This window comes from Nestor notabilis, unplaced genomic scaffold, assembly GCF_000696875.1.
Source record: "Nestor notabilis isolate BGI_N333 unplaced genomic scaffold, ASM69687v1 scaffold1934, whole genome shotgun sequence".
Classification (NCBI taxonomy): domain Eukaryota; kingdom Metazoa; phylum Chordata; class Aves; order Psittaciformes; family Psittacidae; genus Nestor; species Nestor notabilis.
Window position 1 is genome coordinate 6,139 of NW_009924015.1, and position 24,869 is coordinate 31,007.

Sequence of the window (24,869 nt, forward strand, 5' to 3'; positions counted from 1 at the left end):
CCATGAGACGCAAACGACCTGCTGGGATCATCCCAAGATGACTGAGCTTTACCAGTCTTTAGGTAAGACACCTCTACCAGGTTGTTGGTTGGTTGGGTTTTTTTCCAGTTGAATGAATTGTTCAGGCAAAAATTTCCAGGAGTAGCATACAAAATTAAGTGAAAGCGAGAGGCATTGCTTTTGTCAAGGTTAACGTTTTCTGCAAGGGAAATACGTAACGCATAATAGCACACTTCAAACATGCAGTGGAAAAAACATTTCGGTTAGGGCAATTGGAATGTGCGCCGAGTTTACAGAGTAATTTGGGTGCATTGTTGCAAACTCTTACTGAAAGACTGGGACAGAAAAGAATAAAAAAAAATCTTGAATCTTTTCACTGCCTAATCTACTTTACAAAAGGCAGATGAAAAAATCAAACCAAGCTGCTGCTAATGTTGACTTTTGGATGGTAGGAAGCCAATTGAAGCAATTTGCCAAACTGCGTTACCACTGCTTTATTTTTAAAGCACTTTCAATACTTGGAAGGCATGGCAGCTGTCATGATGTCATTTTGAATACCCAAATTGCATGCTTATTATGACTTCAGATGTGCCTCTCTGGTGGAGGTTTTTTATTTATTTTTTTAGCAGCTTTGGATTTTACTAACAGAAGCACATCTATAAGATAAAATAGGTTAATCCATGCTCTAGCATAGGCTGCTTGGCAGACCATTTAATAGCTAACTCTTTGCTTTTAATGATTGTGTTAATAAATAATAGAGGGTGTAATAAAAATTAAGCTATTTCTGTGAAAGTGAATATGCTGCATTCATAAAGGGGGTTACATCTATACAGCACATGCTTTAAATGGAGCCAGCTTGAGCAGTAGGGCAGTGAAATCTAGCATTCAGTGCAGGCTTATTTACCATGGTGAAAAATAGCTTAAATTATCTCCTGCTAAACTCCAGTTTAGCTGCTGAAAACAGTCTAATTATGCCAGCATAATCTATTTCGGGCCAACTCAGGTATCTCTACGGTGCTATGCGGTTAAATGCATACCAAAAATATTTTAGAGAAATGATATGACAAAATGGAATGAGACAGTATGAAGATTTTTTCCTTGGAGTATTAGCACTGTGGCAGCAAGTTGTTTAAAAATTAACCAGAATACAGCTCTGTATGTCAGAAAGGGATATAAGATGTGTAAGTTCAGGCTCAGCAAATGCAAAAGCAGACAGGTATTGACTTGCCTTTTAATTATAATGTATTGCCTTGTTTGTGTCCTTTATATTTCTACTCTTAGAAAGAGTGGTTTAAAAGGTTCAGGACAAATAATAATTGCACAACAGGCATCACTTTAATACAGCTTCATCTTCAAACAGTCGCCTGTTAATTGAAGTGCGCTGACTCCGCAGCCTTCTTTGATTCTTAGTTTGCATGATATTTCTGATACTGTTGTTGGTCAGTCCTGTTGCAACGGCTTTTCTTCTGGTATTTCCCTGTTTCAGCTAGAGCACTCTTGAATATCCAGATGTGAAAAGGTAACTATATATAAGGGAGAAAAGTGTCCTGATAGGTTTGGGTCAAGAGTTCAAATGATGTGTGACTACTGAAGTTAGCTGAATTTTATCACTACGAGTATCACCCAAACGTCAAGAGTTCAAGATATTCTTATTTCTTACTGCATAAAGAAGGAACATGTTTAGGCAGGTTTTGTTTCTCTTTCTTTTTTTCTTATAAAACCCTGCTGTTCTCCTTTTCAGAGGCAAGGAATGTCCAAAAGGGCAGTCCTCTTTCTAGGTAGTTTTATTTCTTTTAGGGTTGAGATCAAATGCTCAGTAATGTGTGAGCAAAACTGACTTTAGCAAAGGATGCAAAATGTGTAATTTTATTAATAAACTTAGGCATTCATATACGTTTACAGCACAGATTAGACAAGGTCATTCTTTGTGCACTGCCACATGGGGTGAAGCTTTGATAAAAGTGCTAGGGAATAGCCTACCTATTTATTTTATTTTATATTTGAACTGGGTGTAGTCATCATTGCCTAACTCTCATACAAATTGCATAATACAAGCATAACCCGTTTAGTCTTGAACAGAACCCTTGATGTATTTTCAGTGCTTTGCTTTGCCTCAGGTCAAAACAGTAATAATGGGATGTTCAGACTGTTCAGTAATATTTTATCTGAGAAGATATTAAAGTCGATTTTTGTATCACGTACTCATTAGATCCTATTATTTTACCCTGTATTAGGATCCAAATTTTTTTTCTCATTCATACCAAGAAGCTAGTAAAGAGTTTAATATGTACACATTTAAAAACTGTGGTAGAAAACATGAATTCTGCAATCCAGGTAGATGTGAAAAAGTGAAACCAAGTTCTTCAATGCTGTGAAGAGTTTTCATTTCCATTTTCCAACTCCTACACTTAGCCCATAGGGAATAATTGTGCTGTGTGATGTAGCTCTCTGTGCATGCCAGTATATCATAATTTGCTAGAGGATCCTTGTGTCTAATTTAAATTCTTACAAATTACTGAAAGCTTAATTTTTTAACTGAATAAGGAAAGTGCAACCTGCACACGATCTAACGTTCCTCATCTGCCTTTGAGGCACAAGAGACACTTGTGTGAGAAAAAGGAGTAATATTAGTTTTATTCTTCACACATCCAGTTCACACACCTACAGATTGCTGCATTATGTTTTGCTAAAATCTACGAATTCCAAGTTTCAAAATTATGGGTTCAGATTTCTGTTCTTAGAGGTTTGAGTATGTATAAAAATGAAGGTAAATTACTTGGAAGCATTATTTTGTACTAATAAAAGAAGGTAGGAACATGCTCTTATGTACTTTTGTATCTGGTCAGATTGTCGGTTCAGGAAGTTCTGTATCCTGCCTTCAATAGGGAGTTCATCAGAGAAAGCAGAAAGAACCCATAGGAAGAAATTGTAAAATAACTTGCCTATGTAGGAGGTGTTCTCAAATTCTTTTTGAGCTCATTTGCTGAAACACAGCGGTTTATAAAGATACTTGAAATAACTGTAGAATATTTTATTTGGAATTTAATATGATTATCAAAAAATTGTAATTAGTTGTTCTTTTAACAGAAGCTTTTCCTTTAGAGATATTAAAATGCTTGTTCTTGGCTGATCTTCTTTATTATTTAAACAACATAGCATTTTATCGGTTTTAATGAAGCATCTATTCCTGACTCAAGTTTGGCAATTTACACTCTTCATTTAAGTTTATAGCTACTTAAAGCTACATAATAAGCTGTCAATGTTAAATTACTTAATTGGTGTTTAACAGTCAAGTCAAAGTGGCAATAGTTGCAACAATGGCCTTAACCCTATCATTTAATGTATCTAGTAGATGTTGGAATAGAATACCTAAGAAGAAGTGGTATAAATTAAGACCAAAGAGGAAAATAAATGCTGAAATAGCAAAGGTGGTAAAAATAAGTGGTAAGGAAGTCTCAGTGGTTCAGAGGCTGACAGGCATACCCCGGTTTGCATTGACACCGTTATCAGCCACTCCAATTTTCTTCTAACTTCCTCCTGAAAGGCTTCAAAGTACCAAGAACCGCTCCAGCTGCTTTTCTTTCCAAAAGCAGTTCCCCTGCAGCAGATCTGCTGTTTTACACTGTTCTTTTACAGCTCCCTTACAAATTTTCTCATCCCTCATGATGGCTCCAGGGCATCACTGAAATGAGAACTTGTGTGATTTCATAGTCCTGGAGAGTTCAGGGACCTTTGGGTGAAGGGGAGACTGGAAGAGCAGGAATCAAAGTGTTCTGGGATTGCTTCATTTTTATTTTTTGTTTTTAGATTTTCTTCTGAGAGTGAACTTCCAATAGCAGGCAGCTTAGCTCAGAATGACAGTATTTTGCCTTTAAGCTGAAAATGACTCTAACCTTTGCAGCGATGGCCCAGGAGAACTTGGCCTGTCGTGCCATGCTGTTAGTGTCCCCCCTCCTCTATACTTCCTGTGTAATGTCTGTATGAGTCTTCTCAAGGTGCATTAGCGTCACTGTGAACAGTAACTATAGTTGCAGGGTGCAGTCAGAAATGTTGCTGTGTGCATCTGTTTCTCTCTCCTAACTCACCAAGGCAAGCCAATAGGGTGAAAAACACCCTCACCCTTGCAGGCTGCAGTGCACTGGTGACAGCTTTCCATTTAATTTGGAGGGGGGGGCGAAGGGGCAGTTCTCTGTGGAGTACATGGAAGAAATGTCAGAGTTGCTTAAGACAAGATGGGAGAATGCTGGAAGGTACCTCTGAGCCTCCACCAGGCTTTTGCAGCAGCTGCTGCGTTGATCTGGTGGCTGGCTGCTCTTGTGCATTAAAGTGAGCTTCCAATTCTGAATGACCAAGGTGGATAAACTTTATCCTTTTGGTTTGTGTATTGTGATTTGTCCTTATGAAGTGCTGCCTGAAGAGGCTAAACTGCCTCTCTCTGCTGTAATAGTTTTCATTACAAACTACTAAACCATGTATTTAATATGAGGTTTTATTCATATTCAGCTAATTGTTTTCCATGTTTGTACTTGTTAGACATCTGCCCGTTGCACGAATCAGGCATTTGTGTTCTGAAATCACTGGGACAATACATCCAGTCTTTCTTTGAAGGTTGCTTATTCACTGATGTCCTTTTCAATTTGAATAATAAAACTTCTGATCTCATAAAATAGGATTGGCTCGGTTCTGTCAGCCTTGGATAGTAATAAGACCTAGGATAGGTCATCTTTCCAATAGTATGTGATTGCGTCCTGTGTAGCACACGCATAAGAGACAATAAATGTAACTATGGCAGAGAAGTAGAAGCTAGGTAGTAGAAGTTATCCTTGCATCCCTTGAAAAGGAAACCATAGGTGCATTATCAGTGGAGGAGGGTATTTTAGATAGCAAAGTAATGTCCTGTTATCGAATAGGTGAGCGCTATGGAAACGTTTTGCTCAAGAGTATTGTACTCTTGGCTTGCAAATGGACACCATTTGTATTTTTGAAGTTGTTTATTTGCTATTTATTTTAGGATTTTCCATTATAACTACTTCTCATCTAGTGTACATGAAAGGTTTCTGACATTTCTGACTGCAAACTCTGCTCGCATCCCAACCCCGTAATGGGGTGTAACCCAGATCGTATCCTTTCTTACACTTTGGGTTTGCAGGCTGAAGAAAAGCCATTACATGGTAAAACTAAATTCCCAAAGGTCATGTCAGTTGGTCCAGTTTTCAGGACGGTGGCACATGCTGTGTTGTTCATCCACTTGGTCTAGATGCAATCAGTAACATTTTGGTGCCCTGGGTACCTCCCACTTACTAAGTTGCAGAGACACTATCAGCTTTTATACTCGGTGGGGGTAGGTCTAGTACAGCGTATCATACTGCTTCATGGAGAGTAGTTAAGCTGTATGTCCGTATGTATAATAACACTGTTTACTGTTATTTATTCTCAAAGCAATGTAGATGATAGCATTAATTATTGTTATAATAAAAGTGTCAATGGCTGAGACAACTGATATTAAGCAGTGTTACTTGATTAATTTCTTTCCTTTGTGCATTTGTCTCATTTGCATTTTTAAATTACAGTTCTTAAAGAGGCAATATATGTCACTGTAGGGCATCATTAAAAGATTTATATACAAGGTTTGGGCAGCAGGAAGAAACCCAGTGTTCTTATCAGCCAGTTAGGGAATCTCAGCTGTATTGAGTCGAGGTGAGATGAAGCTTCTTGAAAAGTCAGAGTGCTGCTAATGTCTGATGAAACATGAAAGCTTGGTGGCTGGTAGTGGAATTATGATCTATTCAGGACTGTACAATAAACAGTTTTTAACCTCTGTTAGGTAGGCATTGTTGGAGACACCAGTGACATGTAATTCCCAAAATAGGTTATCCACTGCAGGCAGTGTATTTACGAGCAGCTATATGAGCATGTCACAAGCTATTGTTGAGTAAGACTTTCATGTTTGGAGTTTTATCACTGTAGGTTCACGGTTTTTTCCTTGCAAATAAGTGAGAGGAAAAAAACCCTCAAAACTCTGTAAATCTTACCAAATGCAGACAAGGGTTTGACCTGATGACATCTGATTTCTTTCGAAGAGTTTAGTTGTTAACTTGCCAATTTCTGCTCTTGAGAGAGTTGTGACCTGAATCATGTAAACTGCTCTTTCCAGTTTGATGATGTCCAGACAGTGAGAATATTGCTATCCATGAAATAAGTGAAATGGCTGTATTATTTCCTCATAATTAAAATTATAATAATATTCACACTAATATAAATGAGTAACCCTCTATAAAGTAAAAAACAAGGTTATTTCCGGATAGAAGGGACTTCCTGAGATGCCTTCAGATTACATAGTGTGTAAGAGAGACAAATTATATGAACAACCTTTGACAGGTTATAGTCTGGTCCATTCCAGAGCTTTTAAACACTCAGTGACAATAGTCTCTTGTAGAGGACAGTATGTTATCAAATGAAACATCCCAGTCATTCAGCACTCTCAGCAGCTGGAGCAACTGTGGGGGGTTTAGTCTGTTTAAGAACCACAATGGAAAGGAGTGCAGTTATAATGCCTTACGTAAAACCCGTTGTCTGGGTTACAGGTGCAACTACTTAAGAACAAAACCAAATATCCCTCCTTGCTGATGCTGAACCTCTTGTTAAATATGTTCATTTTAAAAGCTTCTTGTTCTTTAAATTTTTTATTGCTTTTAGTTGCTTACCAACTTATTTTCTACAGTAAGACTCAAGAATATGAGCATCTGTTTTTCCTCTTAATATTCATATCCCAATGTAAAATCTGGAATATAGCATGTGAGGATTTAAAAAAACAATAATCTACAACACCTTATTTGTTGATATTCTGGCAGTATTCAGGGGGGCATTCCAGCAGGTGGTTCAGATTTTTGGTACAAATCACTGACCACTTCTAAAATGAGTGGTTGTTTTTTTTTTTTAACCTGCCTATCCACTGTCAAAAGGATCTGCTATCTGTAATTACAGCTGTTTCTACAATACCGTAGAAATGCAACATTGAAAAATGTGTTGATAGGGCTGCCTTAGCTCTTTTGAGGAATAATACAGCTTTTACGTTTTGAGATTCTCTCAACATGCAGAATTATGCAGAAGACGTTAGGATTTAATTATCTGATCATCTTTCCATAATATTTCTGATTTGAGTTATTCCTATCAGCAGTCTGAAGTCCTCTTCATTAAAGCTGCATGGGTAATAAGAGCACTAGTTCTTGTTCGATGTCATTCATATGAATGAACATAGGAATGTGAACATTCTTGTATGTTGTAGGCAGATGATGGACATGGAGGAAATCACTTCTCTAGATAGTCTTCTCCCTGCTGCATTAGTTGCCATGAAGCAAAGGGAGGTACTTGTCATGTCTGTAATAGAAAGAAGAAAGCAGCAAAAGGGGACTTCCTAATTTCTGAGAGTCCCTATCACTGTAGCACTTCGAATGCCTTTCACCATGAGAGTGGGAGGGCTGTGGCAAAACTTTGGGAAGATTATGGAGTGATCTTCCTGCCGTGTTGGTGGGAACTGCTGCAAAGGCATCAGCTGTAAGCACCTGCCCCATCTTACAGGTCTTCTGTAATGCAGTCTTAAATATTTTTCCCCAGAAAGAATTTTTATTCCCTGGAACAGAGAGATCATTCATGACTGAGTGATAGGAGAACCATGATTTCTTTTTGCTCAGGAATGTAAATATGTGAGTGAAGACACTCTCATGATCCTTTCCTTAGTCTGTTCCTTTGCAGGGGCCAGGTGACCTCTTCCACTTCATGGTTGTTTCAGGCCACAAACAGATTATGCTCCAGAGCATTTACATTCTTTGTTCAAAGTTGGAAAGTTACCTTCTGAATAACGAGGACTGGGAGTATCATGAAAGAACCTGCAAAGTTTCACATACTCCAAGGGCTTTTCAGCCCTCTGACCACCTGATTTGGATGATGAGTTGGTGAATACCTCCTACGAGTGGGAGGAAATGGCTGTAGGAAAGCTTGCATGGTATGCAGAGCTTTCTGACCTGCTCAGAGATGATAAAAGCCTTAGAGTCAAGGGTTAGTGGGTCTTGACTATTAGTGGGATGTTTGGGAGTGGAGGAATCACCAGACTTTCCAGGAAGGAAAAGAAAAAAACAACAACCCACAGGGAAGGAGGAACTCTGGTGTTTCCATAGGCCCTTGGAAGGTCACTGCTGCTTGAGCAGCTTCCTCCCTCCTCCGCACGTTCCCAGCAGTAGTGTCTGGCTTGTGGCCAGGCAGCGCCTTATGCTGCCTCACTCAGATTCTTCTCCCATGCTGTTCGTGGTGACGTTACCTCTAACGCTCCCGAACCCAGTGACCAAGTCTTATTCCCTGACAGGCTTATGTTCTATGGTTCATTTAAATGGGATCATATACCAGCAAGGCAAATATTTTGAACCCAATTTGGAGAAGCCTGGCCTCTTCTCATTGCTCCACAGAGCAAGACATTTGTTCCAGCAGTAGCTCGGGGCGGGGGGAGGAGGAAGGTTATGGCCAATGGTTTCATAGGAGCAGGGAGAGGAAAAGCTCAGTCACTGGATCCAGTGACCTTAAATGACTGTCACCGCCTGGTAAGAGAGCTGTCCATCAGGAGCATGGAGGTGGTGGCATAAGGAAGATGGGAGGTGAACAGTTCACATGGGACAGTGACTGGGCATGGGCTAATACTGATAACAGCAGTATAAGTGGGAGTGGAGGCGCACAATGGCTATGTGTGGCCTCAGGATGTAGAGCCAAAAGATGTCATCGCTGCTATTTCCCCAAAATCTGAGATGAGGGCTCTGAAGGTAGCTCCTGACATTCCTTGTGATCATTTACAGCCGATGCTTCTTGGCAGCAATGTCATTAAGGCTGATAATAAATTCAGTGTGTATAAAATATACAGGAAAATAGATGTAAACTATAGCACTTTCAGGATTAAGTAGTTTCATGGATTGTACTTTCTGCCCTCATGAATGCATAAAATATGCATATATATATATATACGCACTAATATTTCTTAAGATGTAAATAATAAGTAGAGAAGGTGGGTTTTTTGGTCGGGGTTTTTGGTTGTTTGGTTTTTTTTTTTTTTTTTCCCCTCAGAATACTCGGGGAAAATTTAGGGAAGGCTTCTCCATTTTATCAAGTGCTAGCAATAATCTGGTATATATTCTTTTCCAGAATACATGTGCAGATTTACCACAAGGGTATAAAATGTAACTGAAGTCACAATGTGTTTGCAAGAGACTGCTTTATTAATTTCCCTTCAAGACAAATTAAATCACTTTACTTAAATTGCTCACTGTATTCCACACCACATTAAGGCTTCTCGACCTGTCAGGCTGATTGTGAAAGAGGGAGCTGGCAGGAGAAATACACAGGAGAACCGCCCATTAAAAAGGTGTGTGAAACTGAGCAAAAGAAAAGAAATCCTATCCAAAGCTGAAACATTCCCTTCTGCTGTAAGACATGTTTTAGAAACATTCAATAACTTTTAGTACGGGATACAAAACTACTGAATTATCAAACCTCAAATTATTCATTCAGAACAGCTTAATTAAAATTAATGTAATTGAGACTATATTCCCTCTGCTGTCTATAAACCGTACAGCATTGTAAATGATGTTGGGATAGTTATACCCAAGCTACCACATTGCAAACAGCTTTATAGCACCTCAGTGCATATGCCAGCAAGGAGCTGTTTTGTACTTGCCCTGTTTTTCATCATATTCTTTCTCTATGAGTTTGCCAGGCTTAGAGACAGCTTATTGGGCTAAATGGACCTTTACTCTGAGCCAGTATTTTTTTTAATGTTCTTCTTGTATTTACGTAATAGTTTACATTTTCCAAATGCTCTCCCATCAGTAACTCCTTAGGCCCCATGGGTTTCATCAGTAAATTAAATATATTCAGCAGTGCTGCTGGGTGCTGAAACTGGCTGGCACAAACAGTCCATTTCTGTGCTAGAAAACCCTTAAATTACAAATGCCAACCGGTCTGTTTGGAACAGTCCCTAGACCACTGAAATGCCCAGGAGCATCTGTGCTGAGGAATTAGTTGGGTAAATGACAGGCCAAAGGCATGTCTGCAGCAGTGGGGGTGACCATGCCGTAGCACCCAAGAGTGTGTCCTGCGACTCCTCAGTTCCCAGTGCAGCTACCAGTAATACCCCTTTGGGAAACAGCATAAGGCCATAGACTTGCCCCCAAACCAGCAACTGTGATGGGTTACCCAAGTTCTCTTGGATGAAGGTCAAAGCTGTATGTACATGGGTAGCTTAGGTGGATCTCCTGGCATAAACAAAAACCCTTTGCCAGATATGTGCACTCACTTCTGCATCGTGAGTTTGATTATGAGTAGTGCAAGCAGTATTGTGTCTGCACGGTTGTCTTTATATGCCAAATCTAGTTGTAAATTACAAGTTAGATGATGTAGTGGTACTGCTGGCAGGATTTCAACCACAGTAGTTTCAACCTCACTTTCAGTGTGTTTTGTCTTCATTCTTGTTGTAAATGGGGTTTGCCCAAGGCCACCCTCAGCAAAGCCAGCAACAAGATTGGGGTAAGCACATCTTCCTTACTCTGGTTTCACAGAAGAGAAAGATGCAAATGCAGTTTCTTGGCCACATTTGGTCCAAGACAACTGCTGCTTTCTTTTCAGTTTTGACTAATCTTTGCTTCTTAGGCTACAGGCCAATTGCTGGGGGGAACACCACTATTTGGTGGTGGATAATGTTCAAGTATCCAGTACTGAGCCTCCTGCATGCTGAGAAGCTTTTCTGTCCTGGTGTGGTGTGGCTAGTTTGGTGTGGGACTTGCCTTGTCCTTGCAGTGTCCTGGGAGGTTTTGCAGGCCATAGTTAAACTATTGAGGAGTTGTGCTGATGTCCTTCTTTTGTTAACGGTGTGTGAGGAAGGTTCTAGCAAAAGTCACACCACTTTATGTGTTCCCATGGTGCAGCCACAGCCCCCTGGCTTCCCACCATTTTGGAGGTGGGAACCTGGAAACTCACCTGGCTGGGTGAGCTGGCTTCTTGCTGGGAAGGTTCTACGTCTCGGGACATGGCTGTCATCTGCTTAGGTGGAAAGCACAAAAGTTCCATTGTTGGGGTTTTTTACAGTTTGTTGTTAGCAGCAGCTGAAAGTCACCTCTGTTTTCCTGGGCAGAGTTCTTGGGGCTGCCTGCATGCAGCCTGGCTGGTGCACCAGCCAGACAAGGAGGAGTTTCAGGTTCTTATCTCTCTTGCAGTGCCTGCGGTGTGAAAGGCTGCGGTATTTTCTGACGACCTGCTGCAGTCACCGATGTCCTTTCAAGTGCTCTTAAGTTCAGTGCCTTTGAACAAACGGAAGTAACACTTTAGGACTTACTGGTTTTCTTTGAACGATTGTCAAGGTTTGAGGGCTTTTGCTCAGTGAAGTAGAGTTTCTAACGTACTATTTTTCCCCCTCTGTTCTTTTAACCAATTAGTATAAACTAGTTCAGCTTAGCAGCGTCTTTGTGAGTCTGCGCATTTCTAAGGTGTAAAGCTGATCTTTTATTTTAATATTTTACCCTACAGCTGACCTGAACAACGTCAGATTCTCGGCGTACAGGACTGCCATGAAACTCCGCCGGCTGCAGAAAGCTCTCTGCTGTAAGTATGTGCCCATGCCTCACCCGCTGGTGGGAAGGCTTTAAGACCGACACACAAGCTTATTTGTAACCTTCAGAAGCAGAAAAACACCCCCACAGGTACCCCCAGCTCTGCTGGGTGCACGGAAACCTCTTACCTGAAGGCTGTTCTGCTGCCACCAGTTTGCATGTTCCTTACAAAATCAAAGTGCTGGGTGGTCTTCAGATCTGTGCCCTGTAAGATAGAGCAGTGGATCAGTAACAAAGCTAACATGCCCTACGTGTTCCTTATCTTTATACTCTTTTTTTTTTGTCACTGTAGTCATTACTGGAGTTACGTCCTGTGTCAGCCACAGCTGTATTATTCAAACCTAAAGAAACAGGATCATAGTGTGCTGGCAACAGTGAGTGTTCCTGTGAAATAATCACTCCAGAGCTGAAGTTGCTGATGGTTTGTTAAGTTGAATCTTGAACAATCCTTCAGGGGATTGTTGCCTTTAGAAAAGATCATCACCCTAAACATTTAACTTTACTTTTCCCTAGCTTTTGGTTATGTTCAGAATTCTCTCGTCAGCCATATATTAGTGATGTGCATGTTCCAACGTTTTAATTCTCTCAACTGGTGTCTGGTATTCTACCAGTCACTTATTGTAACCTGATAGCTAAACAATTTGCTCACAGTTTTCTTGGTAGGCCGATCAGTTGCCAAAGCAATCAGTTTATGAGGTGGTATAATTTGGAAAGTCACTGAAATATTTGGCATTTAATTACAGTGCTAAATTTATGACACAGTTGCAAATGTCTCAACTGTTGATTTATCTCAAGTTTGGATTTGTGTTCACATGCTTTCTGGAGCTGTGTCAAACCTCGGTATTTTTGAGCATGTTTACTTTCAGGCTTACAAGCATAGGTGAATTCCACTAATGAACAGACTTAATTTCTGAATGTCTAAAAAAAACAAACCAGAAAAGAAAAAAGGAACAAAAAACCCCAAACCAAACCACTAAGTGACAAGTCTTGTAACATAATGAAAGATCTCGACATGAATGCAGTGACAGTGAATTATGATAATCATAAACACAAACATCTCTCCATGACACACCAGTGCAGCATTGAAGTAAGGAACTAAAATTTTTGCAATTACAGGTTTCTTCAGCTGGCAGTGCACAAGTGTAACTTGTAACAGTTCTTAGGGCTGAAAGTGCAAAATTTCACATCCTGTTTTATCTGTATTGCCATGACACCTTACCACTGAATAATTCTAGACTCATTTTGGATTTCTGCATTGGGTTTGCATGGCAAGGTTTTGGTAGTGGGGAGCCACAGGGATGGCTTCTGTGAAAAGCTGCTGGAAGCTTCCCACGTCCAATTGAGTCGGTGCCAGCCGGCTCCAAAAGTGATCCACTGCTGGCCAAGGCTGAGCCCATCAGTGGCGTTAGTAGCGTATTTAAGGGGAAAAAGAAGAGCAATAGCTCAAGAGGGAATTGAGCATATGTGAGAGTAACAATTCTGCAGTCAGCAGGGAGAGGGCAAAGAGGTGCTCCAGGCACCGCAGCAGAGATTCCCCTGCAGCCTGTGGTAAGGCAGGCTGTCCCCCTGCAGCCCATGGAGGTCCATGGTGGGGCAGATATACACCTGCACCCCATGGAGGACCCCATGCTGGAGCAGGGAGATGCTTAAAGGAGGCCATGACCCTGTGGGAAGCCTGCACTGGAGCATGTTTGGTGGCAGGACTTGTGGCCCCACAGGGGACCCACACTGGAGCAGTTCATGGAGAGCTGCAGCCAGTGGGAAAGACTCAGGTTGGTGAAGTTTGTGGAGGACTGTCCCATGGGAGGGACCCCATGCTGGGGCAGGGAAGAGTGTGAGGAGCCCTCCCCTGAGGAGGAAGGAGGAACAGAAACAATGTGTGATGAACTGACCACAGCTGCCATTCCCCATCCCCCTGTGCTGTTGTGGGGGGAGGAGGCAGAGAATTCAGGAGGAAAGTTAAGCCCAGGAAGGAGGGGAGGGATAGGGAGAAGCTGTTTTAAGATTTGGTTTTATTTCTCATTATCCTGCTCTGATCTGATTAAGCTAATTTACCGAAGTAGAGCCTGTTTTGCTGGTGGTAGTGATTGGTGAGTCCTTGTCCTTATCTCGACCCATGAGCCTTGCATTGTATTTTTCTCCCCTGTCCATATGAGGAGGGGTGTGATAGGGTGGCTTTGGTGGGCACCTGGTGTCCAGCCAGAGTCAACCCACCATAGCTTTACCGTGTGGAATTGTAATTACACACTGGAGTCAGTTCCTCTCTCAATGTTACACTTCGGTAAATTTCCTGAGAATGGATGTTTTTGGAGATGTTCAGTGGCTCTTACTCTGATTACTTTAGCACATTCTTCATGCTTGTATCTAAGGAGAAGTATTTAAGGAATTAGATTAGTAGTCTTTGTTCTTACAAATATTTTTGCTTGGAGACACCATCAGTGTGTTTGTGTATCCTGTGATTTTGGTGTCGCTTGTGAACTCAGTTTAATTAGATTTTTTTTTTTCCCCCCAAAGACTTCATTAAAAAATTCCTTTTTCTGCAGTTTGGCACAGAGCACATTGCTGGGTTTCAGGGCTCCTACACACAGCCGAAACTCCCTCAGTTCCACTTGCAGTAGGTGCTGCTTTCAGCTCTTACTTTTTATTTCAGTTTTTAGATTGCGGATGTTTAAATATATATACATGTGTTTTTTTGGGGTTTTTTTTTTGCTAGCTTCATAAAAAGCAGAGCAGTTTTGTCTAGTGAGGAGCACTATAAGATGTGTGCACAATAGAAGGCTTGCAAAAGCGAAGGTACAACCTGTTTCTCAGTGGCAAGAATAGAAACGCTTTCTAAAATGAACTATACTTAGACTTTAGATCTTTTCTGTTTGTAAATCAGCCCAGTGTACATTAAGACACTAGGATATTAACCCTAAAGAAGAATATGGAAAATGGCAATCCTTAACAAATATGGTTGTGTATTGTGTTACCTTAGAAGAATCTAGTATCTGGCTCTATCATCCCAGGCTTCTAAATTATTGTGGACATGCCAGCTGTAACTATTGCACATTGGGTTTGTTGTTTTTTTTTGAATGTATGGTTTCCTTTTGATATTCACATCAAAGCATGCTGACTTTCTTGTTTTGCTACTTTAAAAGATCTCATCTTCAAGTGCAAACCACATCTGAATGTTGCAATGTCAATAAAATGAGATATATTTGCAGACTTTCCTTGGAGATGCAGCAAAAGAAAATGTTAAAGAACTTCCGTTAGGGTGCTTTTTTCCTTTAATTTTATGCAGGATGGATTAAATATATATTTTTTTAATGTATCAGCCAACAGCAGCAGGTTGTAGAGGAGACGATCTTGTATTCTGGGAACACTGTTAATACTTTTTATCACCAGCCATATGTTGAGTTTTTCCTAAGTTCAGTATGTGACCTCCAGAGCATACTTTCTTCTTGCCTGTTAATTGTCACTTCTGTCCTTCAGTTGGTTAGTTATGCCAAGTCGGTTTCTATATTTTTCCTGCAAAGTGGCCACAGCTTGGTGCCTAGTTACAAAGATCCTAAAGGGTTTTGTTGGGTTTTTTTTGCCTTAGGACCAAATAAATATTTATATAGATATAAACAAAAATATATAGAATCATATAGATGACTTAGATTTCAGTATAAGCTAGAAGCTACTGCTCAGACAAATTTTGGGGTCAGTTTTGGAGTTTTAAATAGAGAAGAACAAAAGACTGGCTGAAAACCCACAAAAAATACAAAGCATGAAGTGGTATGGTTTATTTCAGTTAAAACTTTGCAAATCACCAAGTGGCGATGAATATACAACTCTTCAATACATATCTGACGTGGGGCAGTTGTGTTCTTAAAGTCTATCATTCATGGAACCTCCATATGTGCTTTCAGGAAAGAAAGATGCAATCCCAGGTTTTGGGAAAGGATCCCCACACACATTTCTTTAATCTTGGTGGGAAAGATGCGGGAAGGCGTAATGTGGTGGAGGCCAGAGCCACTCTTCTTCCCATAAGCAATTCCCCAACACAGAGTGTGGTGGCAACCATTTTTTTTGTGTTGTAAGATGAACGTGTGTTATTAACCTCAAGATGGGACAGGAGGTTGATAAAGAGCAGGCTGAAAAGCTTTTCAGAAGTTGCTGTTTATTAGTGGGAAAAGCTTTCACAGAGTGGAATGACCCGTGTTTAGCAGTAGCTGCACATATAATTAAGCCGCCACTCAGATGCCTGAGGGGTTCATTTAATTACGGTTGATTCATTGTCTCAAAGGAACTGAGAGTTCAGCCTAAAGCTCGGAGTTAAAGGTGTTATGAAGGCAGTGCTCTATTTCCAATTTGACTAATAAATTATTAGAAGAAAAGAGTCTTTTTGAGAATCTTAGGAATGGGTCTGATAAATAGGCTTTGGTGGGATGTAACACTGACCTTAGAATAGATGTATTTTATATTCTAGGAGGTTAAACATTGCATTCCAAAAGATTTTCTTTTAATAAATATCTATATGCTAATATGAAAAAGAGAAAAACTCCAATAAAAACCTGCACAAAACCTCAGACTCAAAGTTAAGTTTCCTGGTATAGTAAGAGGGATAGCATTCTAAGCTTTCCTTATTCGCTCTAGCACTGAGTATGTCAGGCCCACGGGATGAAATTTTCAGAAGTGCTTAAGGGATTTAGTAGCAGGAGCCCCTCTTGATTTCCAGTGAAATTTACACTCCTGAAATTCTTTTGGCAATTATGAAATCCCAGCACACTGTCCATGCATCATCACCAAACAGCCCTGTGTGCAGCTAAAATACTTTTCATCTCCGCTAGGACACCAAAGGTCAGTTTCATCCTTGGTAGAATCAGATACCCTAGTATAAATTTGGCAAATGTGCCTGTAAGCTGTATCAAGTTCTAGAAAAAAACCTGTATTGGGTTCTGCATTTAACCTCTGTTCATTGTTTAGTTTTTTAATGTTACCAGGAGGTGTTGCTTACCAAGACTCAGTAAAGCACATTTTTAATCCAATGAAAGAAAAACTGGTCTTGCAGTTGGGTTGGTTCATTTCACAGTTTTGTGAAGAATTTTGTGGATGATTTTGGGCAGATCATTTTGGGCCAGATGCTGCTCCCTCAATTCATGTTGAATTGTGCTGCACTTTGTGACTGCTCCTGGACTAATAGCATCTGGGCTTTAATATCCTTCATTGCTCACACCCTGGAAATCCACTGCAAGGAGTTGCAAAGGGTTTTCACATGACAGTGGGAAAATTATCAATAGTCTCATTTTTCTGATTCCTCTTGTTCTTACTTCTGTTTTACTTTGTAAACCAATATCCCATAACTCTCCGATGTGATGTCCCCCGAAGTGTGATGCTGCTGGTGATACTAGTACGCAGAGGTTGAACTGAGAAAGCAAGGTTCTGTTTTGCCTTGGACATCCAAATTTGAAAATGCAACTGACTTAAATTGGAACTAAAATCAAATTTTTAAATGTCTGTGACAAAAAACTAGTATGTTTACTGGTAAGTTTAAATGTGTCTTACTTTGTAAAGTCATTGAGGTATTTATAAATGTAAATGCTCTGCAGAATTAAAAATGGATATATTTCATTAATAAATATTGAAATAGGCCACTTCATATTTCTGGAACCTTCTTTTCCCTGTTCTCACCAGAAGACAAGTAACAGAGAGGTTGATCCCTGTTCGGTTGTGATTTCTTTGCATATTCCTTGTGGAGCTAGGTTAAGACTGCTTGAATTCTGTAAAAAATGGACAGCACATCTCAGGAAAGCTGATGATACGTACTGGTTTGAGAGCACATTTGGTGAACGCAGTAGCCTATTATCTGTAACAACATAAAAAAGGAAACATTTAATTTTTACTTACATGGTAATATATGTGTAGTATTTCTGTAGGTTCCAATAGCATAGTAGGTACTTTACAGCTAAAGATGAAACAGATTTCGCTTTTATAAACACTGCTTTCTAAGAGCATAGCTGAATAAACAGCATATCTGTATTCAGGTATTGAAACCAGTCTTGCACGTGACTTTGAGAGGACATAAAATGTCCTCTGGCCAGGCTTGTAAGCCAAGTAAAGTGTTCTGTTTACTTTTTAGGTATGGGTAATCCAGCCACTGTTTCTCTTCAATCTTTATAGTGTTTGTTTATTTATTTTAACAGTGGATCTCCTGAGTCTTTCTGCTGCATGTGATGCCTTGGACCAGCACAATCTCAAACAAAATGACCAGCCGATGGATATTCTGCAGATCATTAACTGCTTGACCACCATTTATGATCGACTGGAACAAGAGCACAATAACCTGGTCAACGTTCCTCTCTGCGTGGACATGTGCCTCAACTGGCTGCTGAATGTCTACGACACGTATGTATGGGTGCTCTGAACATGGGGTGCTCGGGAACTTTCCCAGTAGCACAAGGGGAGGGGGAAAGGGTAGCAAGCTGTCTGTCTCATTATAACATGAATGGCTTGAGGCTGAAAAAAAAGGTAGTTGAAGTGAAAGTTTAATAAACCTAATGTTTTAATGGCTGCATTTAGCGGAATCAATGTAGTCCTTGGTTAGGCTTATAATCCTAGATTTATTAAGATAAGGAATGAGAGAGCCAGAATTAAAGCAGATTTCTGTTTTGAGAGCAATACTGGGACTTCATGTCCTCAGTATGTCATAGCTTTGCATGGCTTTTTAATTTACTTAGGTAAATTAAAGAGAATTAAAGAAATTGAAGAGAAACACCATCATACAGAGTCTTGCATGTGTCTGTACTTCTGGATGTTAAACATTTTCAGAGCTGAATGTTTTCTATAGCTTTCAATCTGTAATTCTTATTAAAAGATGGGAGAGGCTCATCGCTAATCTAATGTGCTTACACCCATTAACAGTCAGGAGATTTGAGAAGAATTTCATGTCAAATTAATTTTAAAAAGTGTACCTATAAATGTAAATGCATGAGAGTAAATTTACCCTAAGAAAATTTACAGGTATTCCGATTCAGTGGGTTAATGATGTTGGTTATAACACCTAGACAAATTCCAACACAGATTTGTAAGCTAATTTTAGGTTAAGCCGTTATTTTTGTATTTGGTGAATTTGGGGGGGTGGGGGGTGGAATTCAGTGGAAGTTTTTAAGGTTCTTATTTGCCATCTGGAGCCAGACATGCTCATTACTGTGGCAGAATAAATATTCCATATAGAAATGGAAGGACATGGGACAATCACTGTATTTGCATTGGCATTTTGAACCATATTGAAGTGCCATAACATTGTTCTTCCATCCACCCTTTATCAGAGCACTGAAGCTTCGATGATCACCTGCAGAAAGTACAGATTTGTACAGTCTCTTCCTGCAGGATCACCTCTGATAAGTCAGTTGCTTGTAACATCCTCTGCAGCAGCTGCAGTATCCTGTATGGGATTACCTATATTACATTATATTTTTGTGTAGTGTACTGGTAGTAAGGGATGTAGCTATATCCATCTAAGAGTTAAGTTTTACTTCTTTTATCTGCTTTGGCTTTCCCAGAGCTCTGATCCACTTCTGAATTATCAACAATCTAAACAACATATAAACAAAGACACTCAGTTTGCAAAAACCAAAAAAGGTGTGCTAGGGATGTTAATCCAGATCAGCCACATTAGAAGCGAAGAGGGAGCTAAAGGTTGTTCCACAGGCTGCTCCAAAGCTGGACTGTCTGGTTTAGATTTGCCATGTCCAGTCTAGTTTTCTTCATCTTGCACTGTGCTGGAGGTACCACATTAGAATTTATAATTGACTGCCTCAAGGCAGCTCCCTAGGTATGCTCAGGAACTGCATATTGCAGGACGCAATGAAACAGACAGGTTTACAGAGAGGTGTTTTATGTGTGAGGAAGCTTGTAGCTATTTTGCCAAAATTCAGGTTTGAATTACACTGAGGAGAGAGGTGACCTTGGGGTTACATGTGTTTCATTTTCATTGTAAGCTTAATAGGCAGAGATCAACCGAAGTGCATAGCAGTACTGGAGATGTTTAATTAAATATACTGGGTCTTTACTTATAATTGAAAACTGTCATTTGTAAAGATATTAATCAAATTCACAGTCAATGACTGATCTAATTATGGACACAGCTCTGTGAATCGTGCGTGTTTCAGATTTGTTTTAATTGATCAGTCACTCATGTTTATTTGCAGTAGCATGTTAAATTATTGGTTTGACTTGGGAGGAGAGGAGAGTGAACTGAACAACTCGTGATTCGTGCAGGTTTCAATTTAATACGCCTTGCAGAGAAATCATCATTCTACATTCTTCTCTTGTATAATTTGCATGAGCCTGGTATTCATCAGGAGGAGTTTCTCAGGGCACAGATGATAATTAATTTGGAAAAGATTTGAGGGAGAGGAGTAAGAGGAGTGGAGTGTGAAAAGCATAGGTAAACAACAAATGCTTATTCCTGATGAGAAATCCAAGATTCTTAAGTAAAAGGCTGCAAATTCTAAGTTCATCTTTGTCCACCGGTTTCTGTCTACACTTTTCATACGGTTTGCAGGGGAGATGTGTGGGTAAATGAGCACCGTTGGCTTCTAAAAAGACCACATGCATCTTTGCTGAACAGTACAGCCTGATGCATGACTGTGGCATGCCTGTACATGATTTATTTTATTCCCAGTGGTGTTCTTACTGGTGACATTTCAAAACTCTTGGTAAGGCTCTGCTTCAAAAATGTCAGGTTTAGGCATTAGCTTCCTCTGTTGTATATATTGTCGTGCATGTCTTCGTTTGCAATAGGTGTTAACTGTTTGAAATGCTATCAGAAATTAAAGTTTTGGGGGAAGCCACCATCTGGAGGTAAACCAGATGACTGGGAGGGTATGTGAAGGTTTGTCGTCTCCACCGTGTGCAGCGCAGAGGAGGATGCTTTTCTTGCAGTCACGTTGAAAAGCAGAAGTAATAGCACAGGCACGTTACAAGGCGGGAATGAGGGAAGGCTGACCAGAGGCAGCACAGGAACTGATGTGGAGCATAGCAGCCCGTTGACGCTGCATAAGACAGGTCTCAGTGCTGCGAGGAGGAGCTCAGAAACCATGCTGTATTGTTAATGGCAAAGCTGCATGGCCCACCTGCCTTCTTGTGATTTCTAGGCAGTCTTCCTCATTCACCTGAACATCTTACGAATGCCTCTGTTGCTGCACATTGCTGGCAGACACTGTTTTTTCATGCTTAGCTCCCTGTTGCCTTCTCAAACAAGGCAAGGCAGAGCTGACAGACAGTAAGCAAAGACTTTCTAAAAGTGACTGCTACATCTCATGTCAAATGAAAGTGGAGCTGTATTGTCTTTGGCAAAAGGGATGATTTGCTGTTCTGACAGGAACCTTATCGTTTCCGAGAATAGCTCATCAGTGGTTTATAGAGAAGCCTGTTCAAGTAAGTGTAGAGTAAAGACTCTACTCTTACTTTGTCGTAAAAAAAAAAAAAAAAAAGAGGTAATTATTTCTGAACCAGACTGTTTCTGGTTGAATTGATACAACAGCACAATCAAATTCAGCTATAACTGTGAAGCCACAACCCTGTGTTATATTTTGTTTCTGATTTCCCTAATAACCAGCCAGTGTGTGCTGTGCAGCATGGTTCTGTGGGGGACTTTGTTTATGATGCCTGTGGTACTGCAGTGAACTTTGTTATAGTAAACAAATTATGACATGAATGGATCATTATCAGTCAATGTTTCTTTTTCATTAGGGGCCGAACAGGAAGAATCCGTGTCTTATCTTTCAAAACCGGTGTTGTATCCCTTTGCAAAGCACACCTGGAAGATAAATATAGATGTAAGTCAACATAATTCTTTTGGGTTTATTTTATGTTTATATTCTGGTTTTATTCCTCCTATTTATTGCATAAACATTTAAGTAGCATACAGATGTTAATTTGCTCCATTTTGTACTTTCCAGTTACTGATTCAGGTATGGTTTTAGGTAGTTTAGCACAGCAGACCCCAGACATTTTTGATCATATCCCTACCAGTAAAAACTTTCTGAGCATGCACCCCTAATAGATGTATATTTATTTATGAATTACATGCATGTACCACACTGTACTAATATATTAGATACATTATAAAACATACAAAAAAGGAAATTAAAAAAGGATGTGATAAAGATGAAATAAGCATTATTTTTAAATTTAGTTTATTTACAGTACAAAAATATTTTCTCACTGCACCCTAATGTATGGACTGTGTTGTACACTTTGTGGGGTATGAAAACTTCTCTTTGGAGATACTAATTCAGCACACCTTCATACACAAAAATGCATGTCTGCAGGACATCTTGCATTATTCCATTTTAAAATATATGATCTTTAAAAAATGTTTTCTGCAATATGGTCAGGGTCTTATGATGTACATTGTGTTTAAATATAGTTGCTACCTTTAAATATATATTAAAGGTATGCAAGTTTTGCATATTTTAATAAGCCAAATCGTGAAATACTTGAAAAAATTCCACTTGAAGTCTCAGTTTTATCTGACTAATGAATCGGTTAATTATTGAGGCTAGGATCCAGGGTAAGAGTAGTTCTCAAGAGTAACTTTCTGGTTACATTAACTGGTATCACTTATTCATGCATTTTAAAAAAGCAACCTTTAGGATTTGACCCAATACCACAGGAATTCTTCATCAGTTGTTATTATTCTGTTCTTCTACTATTGGAAGTTGAAGACTGCTAAAGAGAAAACAGGCAGTTCCAACAACGGCATCTGTGCATGACTGTGTAATTGGATCAGATTTTGGGTCAATCACTATAAATGTCACAGTTTAGATGTCTAGAGTTCATGTGTGTGTTGTGAAAAGTATTCAGAAAATCTTTTAAGAAAATTAGTATATATTTTTCAGAATATTTCATTGAGGATTATCAGAAATTGTAAGGGAATACATTTAATCGTATTTTATAGTGTCCTGCAGTGTGCGTGCACGGTAATCCATAACCCTTCTTTTTAAGGTTGTGGAAATGTTTTAATGATGGGGAAATTGCAAGCTTGAATAGTTTGTGGGAGAGGAAGAAACTGGCTCTGCCAGGCTGTGATCTGGCTGCACCATCCATGTTGAAGTCATAGTGCAGTTGCTATTAGTATTGCTGCAAGTATGTGATGAGTTGCACCTTTTAAAGTTTTTCTTCTCATTTGTGCAGCTGAGCAGAGTTGGTTGTGCTATAGCAGAAGTCTTCAGGCTTGCAGAGGTGATGGAAAGGTTTATCCCCAAATTATTTATTATAAAACCAGACTAATCAAGAGTGAAATTCATGTAATCAAAAAATAATCCTTTCTCTATCCATTCCTTTATTCCTTCAGAAGAGAACAGGTGTCAAAGCAGCACTAGGAAAGTTATCTCGAGTAGTGATGAAGCACCTTTGTAATTGTATCCCTGGTGTCAGGTGAAATATTAAGGCAGCTCTAAAAAGTAAGGAGAATTTATTCAGGTCATATATTGTCAACAGGGATATTACCAAATAAATATTTCAGTTAATGCAAACCTGATTTTTCTTCTTGTTATGAACTCTAAAACCTCCTCAATGTATATGTAGTATAACTAATTCCCACCAAATTAAATTGAGCTTACAAAGGGATAATAATTCTGTCCTGTAAGGATTCTTTTTTAGAATGATGCAATAACAGAACATAGCTTCAAGTGACATTTCACTTTGGAAGTGAAAACTTAATATGATATTAACATTCTCAGTGGATGGTATGTTCCGTCATACTGTAATGCTTTTCTTTCATTTTAGAAATACTGTTGGATTAAAAGATCACAATATATCGATATTAGGGAGTTCTTGGTTTTCAGTTCAATTCATCTGAAAGAGAAATGGATTCTCTGAGTTGTATGTTGATTGCTAAGACTTGAAAACGTGCTGTCTGTTTTATGAGATTGTTTGATGGTTAAACAATATTTTAAAAACATTTATGTTGTCATGGCTCAAAGATCCTGCTGTTTACTTAGCTGTGTTTGAGAATCACGACTGCTTTTATCAGTAGTGCTACAGGTGCTGTGTTAGAATGGCCTTTCTTCCCAGATACAAGCCAATATTACTATTAAAAGTTATCACTAGACTGCATATTTAACAGAAAAAAGCAGTGTTTATGGAAAGAGAAGCAGCCAAACTGAAGCTATGTTTGTGTTTATGTCCACCAAGGCTGTTGACCACACTTGCAAGCCTTTGACATGATGCAGACTTCCATGCTATTTGCTATATCCCAGTAGCAATGCTTCAGCTCTGGTGTCCTTTTCCTTCCTCCAGACCTGTTCAAGCAAGTGGCAAGCTCCACGGGCTTCTGTGACCAGCGGCGCCTGGGGCTCCTGCTGCACGACTCCATCCAGATCCCTCGGCAGCTGGGGGAAGTGGCCTCCTTCGGGGGCAGCAATATCGAGCCGAGCGTCAGAAGCTGCTTCCAGTTTGTAAGTTCATGTTTCCTTGCTGTTAATTTTCTGATTTGTATTTCGTGTCAAGGCAGCCTGTCTGTTCTGAAGAGGGCTGAAAATCTGGAAGATAGACTAGGGTACCGAGGGTTGTTTCATGGTAGTGTTCATTGGTCTATTAAACTGTTCCTTTGATAAGATTTATTTGAATAGCCCGTTTCTCTGGCTGTGGTGGAAGAAGCCCAGATTATGCTGTTATCCAGACAGCAAATAATTGTCATCATGTTTTATATTGTAGCTGAACCCTGCAAACAGTTTAAGTCTTTGTTACAGCAGCTGCTGGTTTTACAAGTTTCTGTTTCCAGCAATAGATGACCATTTATTGCTCCTGTGTAGGTGAACAGCAATGGTTAATCTAAATTTGGGGCATATACATGCCAGTGACAGCCAGGTGATCAGGGGAGCATAGGAAAGGAGCAATTTCCTGCAGTGCTGTCTCGGGGCACGGAGTGCTCAATGAACTCCTTCCACTGCTTGAATGGATAATGCCAGTTTTCTTTAAGGATTATTGAAAGAATTCTTGTCCTATCTGTTGAGGAATACACAGCAAACTGGAGGCTCTTTTTCAAACTTGTAAATTATTTAATCCGGGGAGGAAGAGAGTTAAGGGAATTATTCATCCTTATCCTAACCACCAGCAGAATGCACAAGATGAAGGCAGCTGTTTAATGAAAAGGTAGAGGAGGGGAGGTAATGTATGGTCTGTGATTAACTCTCAATGCATCTTCTGCATTACAATGGAAGAACTCCCATCCCCTAACTGTCCCTGGGG

General features: G+C 39.8%; 1 protein-coding gene across 1 annotated transcript; it reads left to right on the forward strand.

Annotated features, from left to right (window-relative positions):
- On the forward strand, positions 1 to 24,076 carry LOC104404077 (dystrophin-like; the record flags this gene model as incomplete). The annotated part of the gene is made up of 5 exons (XM_010012426.1): positions 1 to 62; positions 11,560 to 11,634; positions 17,813 to 18,014; positions 21,366 to 21,451; positions 23,919 to 24,076. Coding segments are annotated over 5 exons (583 nt in total), but the record flags the coding sequence as incomplete, so codon positions are not given.
- Between the last annotated feature and the right edge of the window lie 793 nt (positions 24,077 to 24,869).